Source organism: Lepidochelys olivacea, assembly GCF_965140295.1.
Source record: "Lepidochelys olivacea isolate rLepOli2 genome assembly, chromosome: 4".
Lineage (NCBI taxonomy): Eukaryota > Metazoa > Chordata > Testudines > Cheloniidae > Lepidochelys > Lepidochelys olivacea.
The window spans coordinates 121,831,019-121,848,772 of record NC_140414.1 but is presented as its reverse complement, the minus strand read 5'-3'; the positions used below and the strand labels follow the sequence as shown (position 1 = coordinate 121,848,772).

General features: G+C 39.7%; 1 protein-coding gene across 1 annotated transcript in view; it reads right to left on the bottom strand.

The window, feature by feature from the left end:
* Positions 1-1,352: 1,352 nt before the first annotated feature.
* The window catches only part of CLNK (cytokine dependent hematopoietic cell linker), a gene marked incomplete at both ends in the record, with an annotated part of 148,918 nt that continues 132,516 nt past the window's right edge, over positions 1,353-17,754 (bottom strand). Inside the window, 3 exons of the mRNA XM_084625768.1 lie at positions 1,353-1,499; positions 5,533-5,688; positions 11,940-12,017. Coding sequence (XP_084481894.1) covers positions 1,353-1,499; positions 5,533-5,688; positions 11,940-12,017 — 381 coding nt within the window. The remainder of the gene's footprint in view (positions 1,500-5,532; positions 5,689-11,939; positions 12,018-17,754) is intronic.

Below are 17,754 nucleotides of genomic sequence, written 5' to 3'. Positions count from 1 at the left end.
ATCCTGAGCTTCATTTGATGGAGTATGTTCCAGGAGAGAGGCTGTCTGGGAGTTGGTTATGGCTTTCAGATTCTCAGAGCAGATCTGCACCTTGATGAGCCCAGTAGAAGTTAGAACAGGGGTTGGAATACCCTATTTGGGTTCTATAACAATTTTCTTCCTGCATCCTGTCAGACAAGATACTCTTTCTTGTTCCTGATTTGTTAAAGGACCCATGACTGATTCTGTTTTCTATTACATTTTAATCATCAGAAACAAGGTTTGCCCTATACATTCAAGCTGAATTTAAACTACAGTATGCATCTGATGAAGTGAGCTGTAGCTCACGAAAGCTTATGCTCAAATAAATTGGTTAGTCTCTAAGGTGCCACAAATACTCCTTTTCTTTTTGCGAATACAGACTAACACGGCTGTTACTCTGAAACCTACAGAAACCTTATAAATCTCAAATGGTGTGTGTAAAATCCTTTTTGTACAAACTTTAGTGTGTGTATTTTTAAAGAGGCCAGAATTATGCTCTAGTCTAGTGCCTCTTGACTATGATTTTCTCTCAAGTTTGCAAAGGATATGAATTCAGTGGAACTAATTGCGTGAATAATCTTACCTCCATAAGGGTTTGAAGAATTGGGAATTAAATGCAAGCCTCTGTTGCTGGAGCTAAAGAATAATTACTGTTAAGTCTTACTACTAGGGATGACTATCTCATGGAGGCCAGCCCTAAAGTCTGATCCAGTGGTTGTTGAAGTCTGTTGAAAGACTGTAATTGATTTCATGGATATTGTATTGGTCCCCTACTGAGCAGGTGATTCCATTGTTTAAAACCCACTTGTAGTCTGCACCAGTAGTGAAAAGGTTAAACAGTATAAGTGCCAAGTTAGATGCAACTTCTCTGAGTTTAAATGCAGGAATATTTTGTAATGAAATTCTAATATATTACATTGTTTTGTTTCATGGATTTATTTTGTATTCCTAGTGACTTTTCAAATAACAGAGAGGTTTTGTTAATATAAGCAATCAAACAATTTATCAATTATCAGCAAGACAGGGAAAATATTGCTCAGAAGTTAGCTGCTGTTCATACCTTTTTGTGCAGTTGTACTATGACATTTGTACATGCCGGAACACCCTTTATTTGAAGTTTCACTTCTGTATATTACTTAATTTTAATCACGCACAGCAGAGTACAATTTGATCTAGTCTCATATATGAGAAATCACATTTCATAGACTTTTCTCAAGAATTAGAACTCTTCATTGTATTCATGTTGAACACAAATCTAATCTAATTTCTACACAGATTTTAAATATTAAAGTGTTCTTATTTTTACATTTATACAAACAGATTGAAATCACTTAGGGTAAGAAGCATCTTCTGTTCAACTTAAAAGGATGTGTTAGGTAACATTGTTCTCTCTGGATTCCAGACTTATCCTTTCCATCAATAAGTGTAATGGGAACACATGTGTAGAAGTCAATGATTTCTTGCACAGAATCAAACTTCTGAAAAACATTAAACAATGAACACAGAAATGCTGAAAATCCTTATCTTCTGATATGAAACAGGTAAGAAGAACCAAAGCAATGACCACATATAAGAAATAACACCCCCCCCCACCTCTCCCACACATACTCCCACCCCATTTCATCCCCTTTGTACCTCCAGTAGTCTTCCCTGCTTAATATTACACTGGGTACACAGTAGCTTTCTTTTTTAGGGGCAGAGGGTTTTAGACCCTTGGAATGTAACCTAAAATCCAGCAAACAGCAACATGTGTGTGTTTTTAAAGTGTGGCATTGTCCATAAGGGATAAAACAATTGATTTATTTATATATATATAAAATACACACACACACGCACGTTCCTAATCTATTATTTACTGAACTATCTAAAAAACTAAAATTGACATTCAGTGCAGGATACTTCAGGCTGTTATGAGGAAAGTAAGATAAAAACATCCTCCTCCTCCTTTTTTTTTTTTTTTTAAAAACTAACCAGTTGGGAATATCTTGTGAGGTGCTGAGCATCTCCCACCCTCGTTAACTTTAATGAGATTTGAGAATGCTTAGTAGTAACTCCCAGAAGATGCTTGGCTCGTTGTACGATTGGGCCCTCAGGTGAGCTCAATTTAATATACAAAATATGTATGTAAATGTGTACAGCTGTGGCTTAATTGCCAGCAAAAGGCACCAACAAAGTTATGATTTTAAATTTGGTTTGTTTTCTCTTTTGCTTGTATTCATTGCATTATGGCTTTGTACCAATTTAACTGCATGATGTTTTAGACACATGGTGTTGGTCACCGTGCTGCTAATAGAGAGGTAACAGTTTTCTAGGATAAATCCAAACTCTAGTCAATACAGTTTTTTTCCATAAAGAGACGTAAGGCCTAATGGTATCCTTGGATAGATGCTTAAGTGGAATCGATTCCTTCTCAGAAAACTTCCCAAGGAAGAGTATGAAAAAGAACATATATGATAAAATCTACATTAGTTAACAACTAACAATCTTTATATGAAAGATCAAAACCAGTATTTGGGATGGAAAAGAGTTTAAAAAAATAGGTAAAATAAATTGATTCAAAAGTGAAAGCATGCTGCAGAAAAATTCCATCAGAAGAGAGTTATCCTTTAAAGAAGTGAAGATGCGGAATTGGAGAGAGGATGTCAAAGTACAGATTTTGAATACTAGGGCTGCATCTGTTTTTTTCCTTCTGTCTCCCAGATACAAAAATGGAATTAACCTTATCTTAACAATATATTCATTTGTACCAAATACCTCTGAAAAGCATTTAAGCAGACAGGGAAATTACAGACTGCAATTTTACTCTAATTGTTGAAGCCTTATAAATGTTTTAACCTCTTTGAGACAAACTGAGAAGAGAATAAACAAGGAAGAGCAGCTTTGGAATCCTTCTGCTTACTCCATCTGAAATGCAGAGGCAGCTCTGATGAACAGTACACGGTGCCTCTGATCCTTCACTGTACCTGCATCTCTACCCCAGTTCAGTGCATCAGTTCCCTCCCCCCTTTCCCAAGGCAGGTGCTGGTGTGATAAAAAGAAATGCTTCTCTTGGGCGTCTCTCTTCTCTGGGGCTTCCTAATACTGCAGAGAAATGCTGTTCAATAGGAGACTTTAGTCAATTTCCATGTTGGTTTCTGGGAAAGTTATTTTAGTTAAGTTTAAAAACAAAGCAAAACATATATAGCCAACATTAAAATGGAGGATTTAAGCCTCCTGCCCAGGTCGTCTGCCCCCGGGAACTAGCCAGGCAGAGAATTGGTGGCTTTACACAGAAAGGACGTTTGCCAGGATCCGGCAGGATTTCCATGCTGAAAGTTATAGATTTACTTTGTTAAAACCAACCAGTCTTATACACTATGGTGATAAGAACCAAGAGACTATTCAAATGCTTATTTTTGAAAATGGAACAGCATTGTAATCTGAGTACTTTTGATGCAGATCCACAGTCTAGGGTGGGCATGTGCTCTCTGTGCACAGATTAGAACCTACTTATGAGTTCTGACTTTTGGGTCTTTCCATTAGCTGAGATGACAAGGTTGATATGTCTACCTTCCCACTTCTATCAAATCATTGTAAGATTTTTTTCCTCAAAGTTGTTTGCATTTATGAGATCATATTATAAGTCTTTCTTTTCCAATGTACTAAAATGTTTGAAACTTGGTAGCTCTCTGTACCATTGTGTAATAGTGCTCTGTACTGCCAGTGTCATTCCATTCTCACTGTGGTCCCAGAGCTAGGAGGCTCAGATCTGAAAAGAGTCAGCACTTTAGAGTGCCTCACAACCAAGACAAGTGGGCTCCAGCAACACCTTGGTGATGAACCTTTTGAATCTGAGGGATAGAACATTTACATTCTTGGAGTGGATGGTCCCTTTAAGAGCTGAGTGCTGGCTGGAATCTACACTGTGATTATTAAGGTATTCTAACTGTCTACTTCCAAGTCTAACTCAATGTGCCTGAGCTGGGGTCCTTTCCTCATTGCTAAAAATGCATCCGCTGAAGGGAATCTGCCCTTGGAACTCAGGCCTCAAAAGTGCTGTCAGATGCATAAAGTAAAAACTGAAAAAATAGCGAAAATTATTTAAAAAAAAATTGTACATGTCATTTGGAACCACGTGGATGAAACTATATAGGCCAGAACTGTTCTTACTCAGGAAAAATTCCTGATGGTTTAAAATGGGAATTTGAGCATGCAAGATTAGGCCCTAAATTACTCCTGTGACTTATTTGTCAGCATTTCAAGCATTTACTATTTGAAATGAAAAGATTTGAAATGAAACTTTTAAAGAAACACCTAACAAGTTAGTCTTCTTTATGTTAGGTTTTGTATAAGAACATAAGAATGGCCATACTGGGTCAGACCAAAAGTCCATCTAGCCCAGTATCCTGTCTTCTGACAGTGGCCACTCCAGGTGTCCCAGCGGGAATGAACAGAACAGACAATCATCAAGTGATCCATCCCCTGTCACCCATTACCAGCTTCTGGCAAACAGAGGCTAGGGACACAATCCCTGCTGATCCTGGCTAATAGCCACTGATGGACTTATCCTCCATGAACTTATCTAGTTCCTTGAACCCTGTTATAGTCTTGGCCTTCACAACATCCTCTGGCAAGGAGTTCCACAGGTTGATTGTGTGTTGTGTGAAGAAATACTTCCTTTTGTTTGTTTTAAATCTGCTGCCTATTAATTTCATTTGGTGACCCCTAGTTCTTGTGTTAAGAGAAGGAGTAAATAACATTCCCTTATTTACTTTCTCCAGTCATGATTTTGTATACCTCTATCATATCCCCCCCTTAGTCGTCTCTTTTCCAAGCTGAAAAGTCCCAGTCCTATTAATCTCTCCTCATATGGAAGCTGTTCCATACCCCTAATCACCTTTGTTGCCCTTTTCTGAACCTTTTCCAATTCCAATATATCTTTTTTGAGATGGGGCGACCGCATCTGCATGCAGCATTCAAGATGTGGGTGTACCATAGTTCTATATAGAGAGAATAAGATATTTTCTGTCTATTCTCTATCCCTTTCTTAATGATTCCCAACGTTCTGTTTGCTTTTTTGACTGCCACTGCACATTGAGTGGATGTTTTCAGAAAACTATCCACAGTGACTCCAAGATCTTTCTTGAGTGGTAACAGCTGATTTAGACCCCATCATTTTGTATGTATAGTTGGGATTATGTTTTCCAGTGTGTATTACTTTGCATTTATCAACATTGAATTTCATCTGCCATTTTGTTGCCCAGTCACCCAGTTTTGAGAGCTCCTTTTGTAGCTCTTCACAGTCTACCTGGGTCTTAACTATCTTGAGTAGTTTAGTATCATCTGCAAATTTTGCCACCTCACTGTTTATCCCTTTTTCCAGATCATTTATGAATATGTTGAATAGGACTGGTCCCAGTATAGACCCCTGGGGAACAATACTAATTACCTAATTAATCCCCTATAGTATTTAGAGCTGTTAAGTGCAACAGGTAAATAATAAAGTAGAATATCAGATGGTATTTCACTCACATAATCTCCTCTGAGCCCTGTTCCCAATGCATATTGCTGGCTGTCTTCCAGAAAACGTATTTTAATATTGTATACCTTGTTTCCGTAATATATGACCAAAACATATGGTTCAGCACTTGATTTAGTTGAACAATCTCTGACCAAGAATGTCTCATCCTGCATGACAAATTATAACTTTAGTTATACTTGTAAATTCCAATAATGTGTTTACATAAACAGCCCAGAAGTTTGGGGTAAATTCTACAGGATTATTTAATGTGTGAACTATATAATGGAATATTGTAATCAGAATAGATCTTGTAACATACTATATATTTAAACAAGGTGTCTTATGACAATATAACATAGAGAGGATTTTTAATTAGTAAAGTTATTAGATTTAAGTAATGAATTACATATACATAGTATACTTAATCTGTATATACAATAATGAGAATTATAGTGTGATGTATATTGCAGTATTATAGAATTTTTAATGTGGAAGTACCTTTTTCATATTACAATGCTGGAAAAACTGATGCTAAGAAGAAAATGTATGCGAAGAAAGAAGAGTAAGAAGATGATGTAAGGTAGTGGGAGTGTGATACCTAGGGTATTGCATCTAAAAATAAAGTTTTGGTTCATGCACCTCAATTACACCTGGATGTAAAGTAAAGGAATTACAGGGACTATCTGTAATGGAACTTATGACACAACCATAAATTCTATATGTTGCATTGAACCTCTTAATTTATTTTGATTTAATTTTATGGATCTAGACGGAAGTACATTTCAAAATTAGATTTTTCAAATAGTATTGTATTTGCACATTTTAAAGACCTGAAAAAAGCAGTGCTGTCTATCAGACTTAATTTTATTGTAGAATTACACAGTAAGAGAATTGTGTAGGCCCCAATCCTACATACACATACTTAATGTTGCGCTCTTGAGTTGCCCCATTTGTGTCAAAAGGACTTTGTGCATAAATTTAAGTGCTTAAGGATATGTCTTCACTAACAACATTAAAGCTATTAATGTAGCTGTGTCATCGCGGCACCGGTGCTGAGAGAGAGCTCTCCCACTGCTGTAAAAAAACCACCACCACGAGGGGAGCACGGCTGCCAGCGCTGGGAGCACTGTCTGCACTGCCACTTACAGCGCTGAAACTTGCATTGCTCAGGAGGGTGTTTTTTCTGACCCCTGAGCGAGAGAGTTTCAGCACTGTAAAGTGGCAGTGTAGACAAGGCCTTCATGATTGCAGGATTAGGGCCTTTATTCTAGTGAATTCAACAGGGTTGCTCACATGCATAAAGTACCGGTAAGTCATAAGCTTAAGCGCTTGGAAAATAATGGCCTCAGATTCTCAGGTCTTCAGGGCAGACACTTCCTTCTGTGACTGGAATGTGCCTGTCACACTTTGGATGATACCATCATATAAGTAATATTAGCAGTAAAGCTATTAAGATATTCACTCAATTTTGCATTTAATTAGCCCAGTGTCTAATTAGGATCTGAACACGTCTGTAACTACTTTTAGCCACTCTAATTTGGGATTATTCAACCTCACAATAAAAGTAGTCTGGCAGGGAAAACAAAGTATGTGCCCTTTTTGACAACTGCTGTTTCACATATTTTATTTGTTGTACTGAACATTACAGTCCTGGGTGTGGATTATTTGCAGCCTATCTTGTGTGTATTTTATTTTTAACCTTCACAAAGTGTGAGGGCCACACTGAAAGTACAGTAAGAAAGACTAGAAATGTATGTTGCTAAGTAGGTACCTGTAATAAGTGTAGATATCACACAAGTTGTTTTGAGACACTGCTTGATAAATTAAGCAAATAGCTTTTATAAGATACTTCAGGAATAGTTTAGTATCAGGTAAATGACATAATAATTAGATGTACTAGGTATCCTGAACTTCATTTTTCCTGTTCAAGAAAAGTTATTAGTGTCTATGGGGCTACTATTGAACCTATTGAAGTCAACAGCAAAACTTTCCAGGTCTTCGATGGTGCAAGATCAAATATTTTTTCACTGGCAGTTAACCCGAGAAAGAAAAAACCTCATAGTGATGGGTTTTTTCCAGAGGGCTGTTTTATTATTGAAGGGGAAATATTTTCAAAATCCATTTCAATGTATCTTTACATTAATGGAAGTTTTCCTTAGCCCTTACCATGAGAACATTAAAAGACAAAATAGGACCCTCTTTTTGTGGTGGAGTCATAATGTCTTAGGATGAATATTGGGTGGAATTTTTCACAGGTGGCTAAAGGAGTTAGGTGCCCAACTTCTATTGACTTTAAAATGACAGAAAGGAGGGTGTGCCTTTCCCTCTCAGACTAGCAGGAGAAGTATGCTCTGAATGATGTCCTTTTTATATTGAAGTCTGAAACACATCCACATAAATACAAACCACCAATGCAACAACTCCTTGCTGAAGTTATCCCTCCCTAATACAAAGAGAAGTTTTGCCTGTGATCCAATTTATAGTATTGGAAAGCTATGTTCTGGTGAGAGATCTCCCGCAGTCAGGTTGTGACAAATAGCATGCTCTTGTTAGCTGCTTTTCCTTTATACCACTCACCTGTAAGGAAAAAAAAACAAAACCCACTCCCTCTTTTGCTTACCAAACCAACTATTGTGAGGATGGCCAGTACAGTTTAGTGCTGTCAAATACAGCCAATGCAAGGGGCTTTCAGCTCTTGTATGCTGCTTCATGCTGATTTAGAGTTCTTTGGGGAAAAGTTGAGCCCTTGGAGAAACAGAAGGTCTCCCACTTACCTTGGTTTAAAAATATGCATAAAATGGCCTGAAATAATATTGCAGATTCCTTCATTCACCTATTTAACAGGAAACCTGTCTACAATATTTAAATGATAAATAAGGCTGGTTTCAGGAGAGCTCTAATTTTTCCCACAAGTGCAGAATGAATTTTGTTATGTGCACCAATACGAAGGTGATGTGTGACACATCACCTTCGTATTGGTGTACATAACAAAATTCATGTGGTGGGGATGGGGTCAAGTGTGGGAGGGGGCTCAGGAGTGTGGAAGAGGGTTGGGCTGCAGGGATGTGAGGGATCCAACTGGGGGTGTGGGCTCTGAGGTTGGGCTGGGGATGAGGGGCTCAGGGCTGGGGCAGAGGGTTGGGATGTGGGCTCTGGGGTGGGGCTGGGCCAGAGATGAGGAGTTTGGGTTTGGGAGGGTGCTCTGGGCTATGGTAGGGAGAGAGGACTTCCCTCAGCTCTCCCTCCCCACAGCAGCATCTGGGATGGGTTGCAGGGGAGAGGTGCCTCTCCCTGCCACAGCAGCTCTGGGGCTGGAGCCGTGGGATAGGTGCCATGGCCGTGGCAGGTCCGAGCCAGGGCTGGGTTTGGGCCAGGGGAGGGGCGCCCCTCCCTTGGCCGTGGCAGGTCCAGGGCTAAGAAGGGTGCCCCAGCCGCAACAGGTCTGGACTGGCGCTGGGTTTGGGCTACCCCTCCCTGAGCCATGGCAGGTCAGGGGCTGGGTTGGGGCCGGGGGAGGGGCACCCTTCCCCTGGCCGGGGCAGGTCCAGGCCGTGTGAGTTGCCTGAGTGCCTGCACAGCACTAAATAGGCTGCTGCATGACCACATGGTTTAGAGAACTTACTTATTTATTTAACAAGCAATAGCAGTACTGATGCTGCTGTATCTAGCCTTGTTGTTGGAGAAAGAAGGTTGGTGAGGTAACTTTTACTGGTAACTTTCTGTTGGTGAGAGACAAGCTTTCAAGCTTACACAGAGCTCTTCAGGTCTGGGAAACTAACTGAGTCACAGCTAAATACAAAGGGAAACAGATTGTTAAGCATAAGTAGTTAAGACATAATTCAACGGACTGTGCTGGTTGTATTTGGATTTTTCTCTGAGACCTTTTCCATTCTGTTCCCAATAAATGAGCTCGAATCTGGGCTTGTCACTGATGTGTTTTTAAAATTGACATTCAGCAAAATTACCCTTAGGTGATCAAGGTCAAATGCAGTGGCGTGGGTATAGAGATTTACCACAACTCCAAAGCACATAATACATTAATTTTATATAGAGACTAATGTGTCCTCATTACATAAATTCTAAACTGACCACAAGCTACAAAATATGCTAGTAAACAAAGCTGCAGATGCAAACTTATCACACATTCCTTTTTAAAATTATTTCTTTATTTACTAACTACATGTTTACAGGACCATTTGTGAATTCATGCTTTGTCCATTGTTAACCTCTTTTTCCTTACTTTGACTTACTGTTTTCTTTCTTTCAGAGTAGCAGCCATGTTAGTCTGTATTCGCAAAAAGAAAAGGAGTACTTGTGGCACCTTAGAGACTAACAAATTTAACTGAGCATAAGCTTTCATGAGCTACAGCTCACTTAATTGGATGCATTCAGTGGAAAATTACTGAATGCATCTGATGAAGTGAGCTGTAGCTCATGAAAGCTTATGCTCAAATAAATTTGTTAGTCACTATGGTGCCACAAGTACTCCTTTTCTTTTTGTTTTCTTTCTGGTTCATGCAAGGCCAACAGTTGTATTCTTGGTCTCCAAATCTGTGTCTGCTGGAGAATCTGTGACAGTCAACAGGAAATATGGCAATGCATAGTTTCTTGCAAGACCCTGGCAACTTTAAATTTCCTGCTGCTGGAGATTAACCCTGTAATTCCTTTCAGGAGTGTATTTGTGGGACATTAGATGAAAGATTTTTTTTTTTTTTTTGGCAACAGTACCCATTTTTTAAGAGTACTGCTTTTTTTCCTGAAGAAAGACTGTTTTAATTATAGTACATCCATGTGCAGAGATGTATGTCATGTAATATTAGTGCCTTTGTCTTGTAGTTTTACAGCAATGATTTCAATTCCTGCTTTTGGTTCCCGATTATGATTCATTTAGTATGTTTATTTTTTCCCAGTCTGTCATGTTTTGGCTTGGTTAAAGAGAGGTTCTAGCAGTAGGGATCATGTAAGAGAGGACTGAGCTACATTTACGATTTGAGGAACCTTGCATAATGTTGACTTTACCCTGCGTGTTTTAAGATTATGCAGATGCAGCAGTTGGAGGAGGTGAACGATAGGGAACTCAACCCCAATAGTAAAGAATTTCACTAAAGAAATCATTAGTGTTTCCTCTTGGGATTAGGTCCTGTGTAACAGGATGGTCTGTCCTTTTATGGGTCAGGGAGGCTGGGGAGCAGACAGCCCTATTCTAGCAAGGAGCCTGGAAGGCAGGTACTGGGAATCATCCAACCTAGCTAGGCAGCATCAAGCGACTGGGTCTGATGACTTCCAGCTAAGGAATATAAATGAGGGCCTGAGCTCCATGTGGGAGCCTGAAACCAGAAGAGGTCTGAGAGAAGATTCCTGAAATTGCAGCTGGGGACGGCAAGGTGGACTTAGACAGGCCGAGTGGAGTTTCTGACCAAAAAGTTGCTGAAGGCCAGTAGGCTTTGGGGCTGGTTTGAGACTGGATGCTGTTACTTTATGTTATGACTCCTTGTTTCCTTTTGTTGAACAAAGAACAGAGCCCTGAGACTATGACTCTGAACAGATCTGAGCACTGCTGATTGTCTTTCCTATGCTGGTGATTGAGTCCACCACCTTACATACCCTTTCTTAGCTTCTCTCCCCTCCTTTCCACATTGTCACTTCTAATTCTTGGTCCTTAGTCTGTCAAAAAGTGTCACAAGTGCCTCCTCTGAGGAGCAAGCAATAGTCAGGAGCCTCATGAGTGATACAAATTAACTAGGGCTATCCCTCAAAATTGGGGCCCTACCTGACCAGGGCCCATGAGTAGAGCCTTGCAAATCTGCGGATATCCGTGGATGCGTGTTTGCAGACCGCGGATGGATGCAGATCCAAATTTTGTATGTATACAGGGCTCTACCCATAAAGCTTGCCCTGATAGCAGCATACTTCTGGTACTGTTCTATTTAAAGGAAAATGTTGGTTTGCCTAGAAATAAATAATGTTGCTAAAATAAGCATATTTAATCCAGGACAAAATATGGCAGTGTACTATGGTGTGGTATTCTTTTCTTAGTCCTGATCCAGCAAAGCATTTAAGCACATTAATATACGACACAACTGCAAGATGTGTGTGTATTTTTATGAGTATCCGTATATTAAAAATCCCATAAAAATAGGCCCATTGCAGCCCTGAGGAACGGTGTAACTCCCTTTAATATTGTCTGGAATGTAAATCAGCAAAGAATTTGGCCATATATGTTTGTTTGACTGATAGTATGTAAATTACAGCTTCTGAAATAAATATAATTAACAGCTGTACAATGAAAAGTCAGAAGTGATTAAAAAAATGTTGCCAACTCGGTTCAAATACGCTGTACCAAATTAGACTGCTACATAGTAAATCTTGTTTTTCTCCAAGAGATAAACCCATTGCTTTAAAGATTAGTGATACTCACGGTGTTCTCCTGTAACAAAGCCTCTTCTGCTTTCTGACGATCAAATTCTCCAATATACCAGTCATATTTATTTAAATCCTGAAATGTGAGATGTTATGCATAGTATATAGCAATGAAGTACAGTTTGCAGAAGCAAAAGCCAATGAAAATATACTGATTAGATACAGTTTGCTTTTGAAGGAGAACAAGTTGTGGCCAAAATAATTTATCTAGTAGTATAATTACATTAAGGAAAACCTTTTTTTAAAAATCTGTGCTTAAAGTTAGGCATAATAAATCTGTAATTGGCTTGATTTTCGGAGCTACTAATTGTGACACTATCAGACCATGTGCCAAAGTCCCCCGTCTCAGTTAAACACTGACAAATACGTAGCTGGAATCAGTCTGGCTCACCTGTGTGTTAGTGTTGTTAAAATGAGTAGAAGAATTTATAAGACTGTGTTTGGACTGCCTGTTGAATGCTTGTGAGTTGCTGTGTGAATTAATCTCACTTATAACATCTGTATCCCATACTATAAGGGAATATTTGAGTGGTTGTATTGTGAACTTCTGTGACTGTATAAATCACCAGGCAGGAGAGAGACATAGTGCGAAGAGCTGATCTTCAACAAAAGGTGTTATATGCTGCCCAAAAGGAAAGATCCATCGACACTTGGTGGACTATTGTGGAATGTTAAAGAGGACAAAGAACTTTGTTGCTGTGCCTCCCCACCCCAATGAAGATGAGTCATGCAAATAGTTTCCTCCCATCAACTGAGTTTTTCACCTCAGAACATGAGAGAGAAGGGGGATAAAAACCCCTGAGAAGAAGGAACTGTTTCTCTGTGCTACTTGGACTCTGTGGGGGCAAGGTTTTCTAGGCATAAGCAAGAGATTCCCCAGCTGCTTAGCCTGGGTTAACCCAAAAGGACATATAGAGCTGTGGCTCCCAAGTGGGGATCCGCGGCCCCTCAGCAGATTTCAGGGGAGCTGCCAAATGGGTCCGCCTGGAACTGAAGCCCGAGCCTCACTGCCCAGGGCCAAAGTTGAAGCCCAGACCCTGCCAGGTTTACACTGAGTAAGTAAAACAAAAATAATATTCAGGGTTTTTTTATTTTTGTACCTATCTTATGCGTTTGTTTTTTTATATTATATCTCTGTGTATGTTTAACTGTATAACTATCAGTTTAATACAACTTTTAATCTACTGGATATGCAGAAAATCAGTTGTTGTGGCACAGGTGGGCCGTGGAGGTTTTATAGCATGTTGGGGGGGCCTTAGAAAGAAAAAGGTTGAGAACCTCTGAAATAGAGTTTGCGTATTATAGAAGCTTCCATTACCTTTGGAAACTTAGATATAGGAGTTACAGTCTTATGTTTACCTACTTTAACATTGTAAATAACGATTGCTTCCTTCTCCTATTTAATTATTTTTTATACAGTTTATTAAAGGATTGGCTACAAGCATTGTCTTTGTGAGATCTAAGTTGCAACTGGCTTGAAAATTTACCATTTATTCCTACCCTTTGTTCCCTGTCTTTTAACCAGTTCTCTTCTCCCATGACATCTTAATTTACGTAAGAGCCTTTGGTGAGGGACCTTGTCAAAAGCTTTCTGGAAATCTAAGTACACTATGTCCACTGGATCCCCCTTGTCCACATGTTTGTTGACCCCCTCAAAGAACTCTAATAGATTAATAAAACATGATCTCCCTATACAGAAACCATGCTGACTTTTGCGCAACAATTTATGTTTTTCTATGTGTCTGACAATTTTATTCTTTACTATTGTTTCCACTAATTTGCCCGGTACTGACGTTAGGCTTACCAGTCTGTAATTGCCAGGATCACCTCTTGAGCCCTTCTTAAATATTGGTGTTACATTAGCTATCTTCCAGTCATTGGGTACAGTAGCTGATTTAAAGGACAGGTTACAAACCATAGTTAATAGTTCCGCAATTTCACATTTGAGTTCTTTCAGAACTCTTGGGTGAATGCCATCTGGTCCCGGTGACTTGTTACAGTTAAGTTTCTCAATTAATTCCAAAACCACCTCTAGTGACACTTCAATCTGTAACAATTCCTCAGATTTGTCACCTACAAAAGATGGCTCAGGTTTGGGAATCTCCCTAACATCCTCAGCCGTGAAGACTGAAGCAAAGAATTCATTTAGTTTCTCTGCGATAACTTTATTGTCTTTAAGTGCTCCTTTTGTATCTTGATCGTCCAGGGGCCCCACTGGCTGTTTAGCAGGCTTCCTGCTTTTGATATACTTAAAAACATTTTGTTATTACCTCTTGAATTTTTGGCTAGCTGTTCTTCAAACTCCTTTTTGGCTTTTATTACATTTTAATTTGGCAGTGTTTATGCTCCTTTCTATTTACCTCACTAGGATTTGATTTTTTAAAAGATGCCTTTTTATCTCTCACTGCTTCTTTTACATGGTTGTTAAGCCACGGTGGCTCTTTTTTAGTTCTTTTACTGTGTTTTTTAATTTGGGGTACACATTTAAATTGAGCCTCTGCTATGGTGTCTTTGAAAAGTGTCCACGCAGCTTGCAGGGATTTCACTCTAGTCACTATACCTTCTAATTTCTGTTTAACTAACTTCCTCATTTTTGCATAGTTCCCCTTTCTGAAATTAAATGTCACAGTGTTGGGCTGTTGAGGTGTTCTTCCCACCACAGGAATGTTAAATGTTATTATATTATGGTCACTATTTCCAAGCGGTCCTGTTATAGTTTCCTCTTGGACCAGATCCTGCGCTCCACTCAGGACTAGATCAAGAGTTGCCTCTCCCCTTGTGGGTTCTTGTACCAGCTGCTCCAAGAAGCAGTCATTTGAAGTATCAAGAAATTTTGTGTCTGCATTTTGTCCTGAGGTGATGTACCCAGTCAATATGGGGATAGTTGAAATCCCCCACTATTATTGAGTTCTTTATTTTGATAGCCTGTCTAATCTCCCTTAGCATTTCATTGTCACTATCGCTGTCCTGGCCAGGTGGTCTATAATAGATGCCTACTGTTATATTCTTATTAGAGCATGGAATTACTATCCATAGAGATTTTCCCCACAGTTCGACATTGGTGAGGCCTCATCTGGAGTACTGTGTCCAGTTTTGGGCCCCACACTACAAGAAGGATGTGGAAAAATTGGAAAGCGTCCAGAAGAGGGCAACAAAAATGATTAGGGGACTGGAACACATGACTTATGAGGAGAGGCTGAGGGAACTGGGATTGGTTAGTCTGCGGAAGAGAAGAATGAGGTGGGATTTGATAGCTGCTTTCAACTACCTGAAAGGGGGTTCCAAAGAGGATGGCTCTAGACTGTTCTCGGTGGTAGCAGATGACAGAACAAGGAGTAATGGTCTCAAGTTGCAGTGGGGGAGGTTTAGGTTGGATATTAGGAAAAACTATTTCACTAGGAGGGTGGTGAAACACTAGAATGCGTTACCTAGGGAGGTGGTGGAATCTCCTTCCTTATAAGTTTTTAAGGTCAGGCTTGACAGAGCCCTGGCTGGGATGAGTTAGTTGGGGATTGGTCCTGCTTTGAGCAGGGGGTTGGACTAGATGACCTCCTGGGGTCCCTTCCAACCCTGATATTGTATGATTCTATGGAACATGTGGATTCATTTAAGATTTTTATTTCATTTTTTATTCTACATTTTCTTTCACATATAGTGCCACTCCCCACCCCATACGACCCGTTCTGTCCTTCCAATATATTTTGTACCCCAGAATGATTGTGTCCCATTGATTGTCCTCACTCCACGAGGTTTCTGTGATGCCTATTATATCAATATCCTCCTTTAACATGAGGCACTCTAGTTCACACATCTTATTATTTAGACTTCTAGCATTTGTGTACAAGCACTTTAAAAACTTGTCACTGTTTATTTGTCTGCCCTTTTCTGATGTGTCAGATTCTTTATGTGAATGTTTCTTGTCTGATATGGCCCATACTTTATCCTCTTCCATCCTCTCCTCCTGACTAAAACCTAGAGAATCTCTATCAATAGACTCGCCTGTCAGAGAAGTCTCTGTCCAATCCACATGAGCCTTTGCAGCAATCGGCTTTCCCCCATCTCTTAGTTTAAAAAGGTTGCAGAGCAGTTTTTAATGTTAAGTGCCAGCAGTCTGGATCCACTTTGGTTTAGGTGGAGTCCATCCTTCCTGTATAGGCTCCCCCTATCCCAAAAGTTTCCCCAGTTCCTAATAAATCTAAACCCCTCCTCTCTACACCATTGTCTCATCCATGCATTGAGACTCTGAAGCTCTGCCTGCCTACCTGGCCCTGCAATGGAACTGGAAGCATTTCTGAGAATGCCACCCTAGAGGTCCTGGATTTCAGTCTCTTTCCTAGAGAATGTTCTATTAGAGTATGGCTAATTGCTTCTGCTTTGACTAAGCGAAGCATGCATGGACATGTGACTCTAAATTCCATCTTGTCACCTGTAATTTTCCACAAACTAGAGCAATGGATTTCCCTGCATTTGGCAGAAGCTTTAAAAGGCCCTGGAAACATCTCCATTTTGCCTTTCCTGCTCTGATTTCTGGATTATGAACTATACTAATGGGAACATTATAACCAACGGGCTGAAGACCTTCCAATGATTTGGAAGCAACCAGAGGCTTAACTGAAGCCAGCAGTTTATTCTATCACTGCTACAAGCCTGATCCAAGAACCTTGCATTTATTGTATGTATTTGATTCCTTAAAACAATTTTAACTTTCACCTTTCTTTCTTTTTACAAATAAACCTTTAGATATTAGATACTAAAGGATTGGCAACAGCGTGATTATTGGGTAAGATCTAAGTTCTATATTGACCTGGGTATGTGGTTAGTCCTTTGGGATCAGAAGCACCCTTTGGTTGATGACATTGGTTTTAAATAACCACTCATCATTAAGTCTATTTGTTTTTGGTGGTGATACAAGGACTGGAATACCTAAGGAGACTGCTTTTCTGATGGCTTGTTAACCAGTGTGGTGAAACAGAAGTTTACTTTTGTTGCTGGTCTGGTATATGTTATGGATGAATAACCACCAGTTTTGAGGTGTATCTGCTCCATTTTTCAGGAGTTTGTCCTGAATTTGATATTCTCAGTTGTGACCTATGGAGAGATGGTAACAGGAGTAACCGGAATATTGCTTGTGGCACCTTAGAGACTAACAAATTTATTTGAGCATAAGCTTTCGTGAGCTACAGCTCACTTCATCGGATGCATTCCGATGAAGTGAACTGTAGATCAAGAAAGTTTATGCTCAAATAAATTGGTTAGTCTCTAACATGCCACAAGTACTCCTTTTCTTTTTGCGAATACAGACTAACACGGCTGCTACTCTGAAACCTGAATATTGCTGTGATTCTTGGTGTAAGCCATCTGTTACAAAGATATGCTCACCTGGGTGGCAAGATAGATTTGAGTACTTGACTGGGGACTCTGTGACTCCATATTTAGGCTATTCTATCACCTGAGGAGTTTATACTTTGATTATTGATTGGTGAAATCGAAGTACAGAATTTACAACCAATTTGCAGTTTGTTCCCTGGTTTTTAACAGTCTTCCCTGAGGTTGGTATTCATGCTCATGACAAGCAGCATTACACTAAGCACCCACAGTTTCCAGGCCACTTAGGTGCCTAGATGGAGTTAGCCTACAACTATTGTGGCTATGTCAGTGTGTACCCATACAGAATATACAGTGATAACACCTTTTTGCTGTGTGCTTGTACAGCAACCAGCACAATAGGGCCATGGTCTATAACTGGGGCACCATGGTAATACAAATACTATATATTACTACAACGACATCTCTTTGATAAGAAATTGATTCTT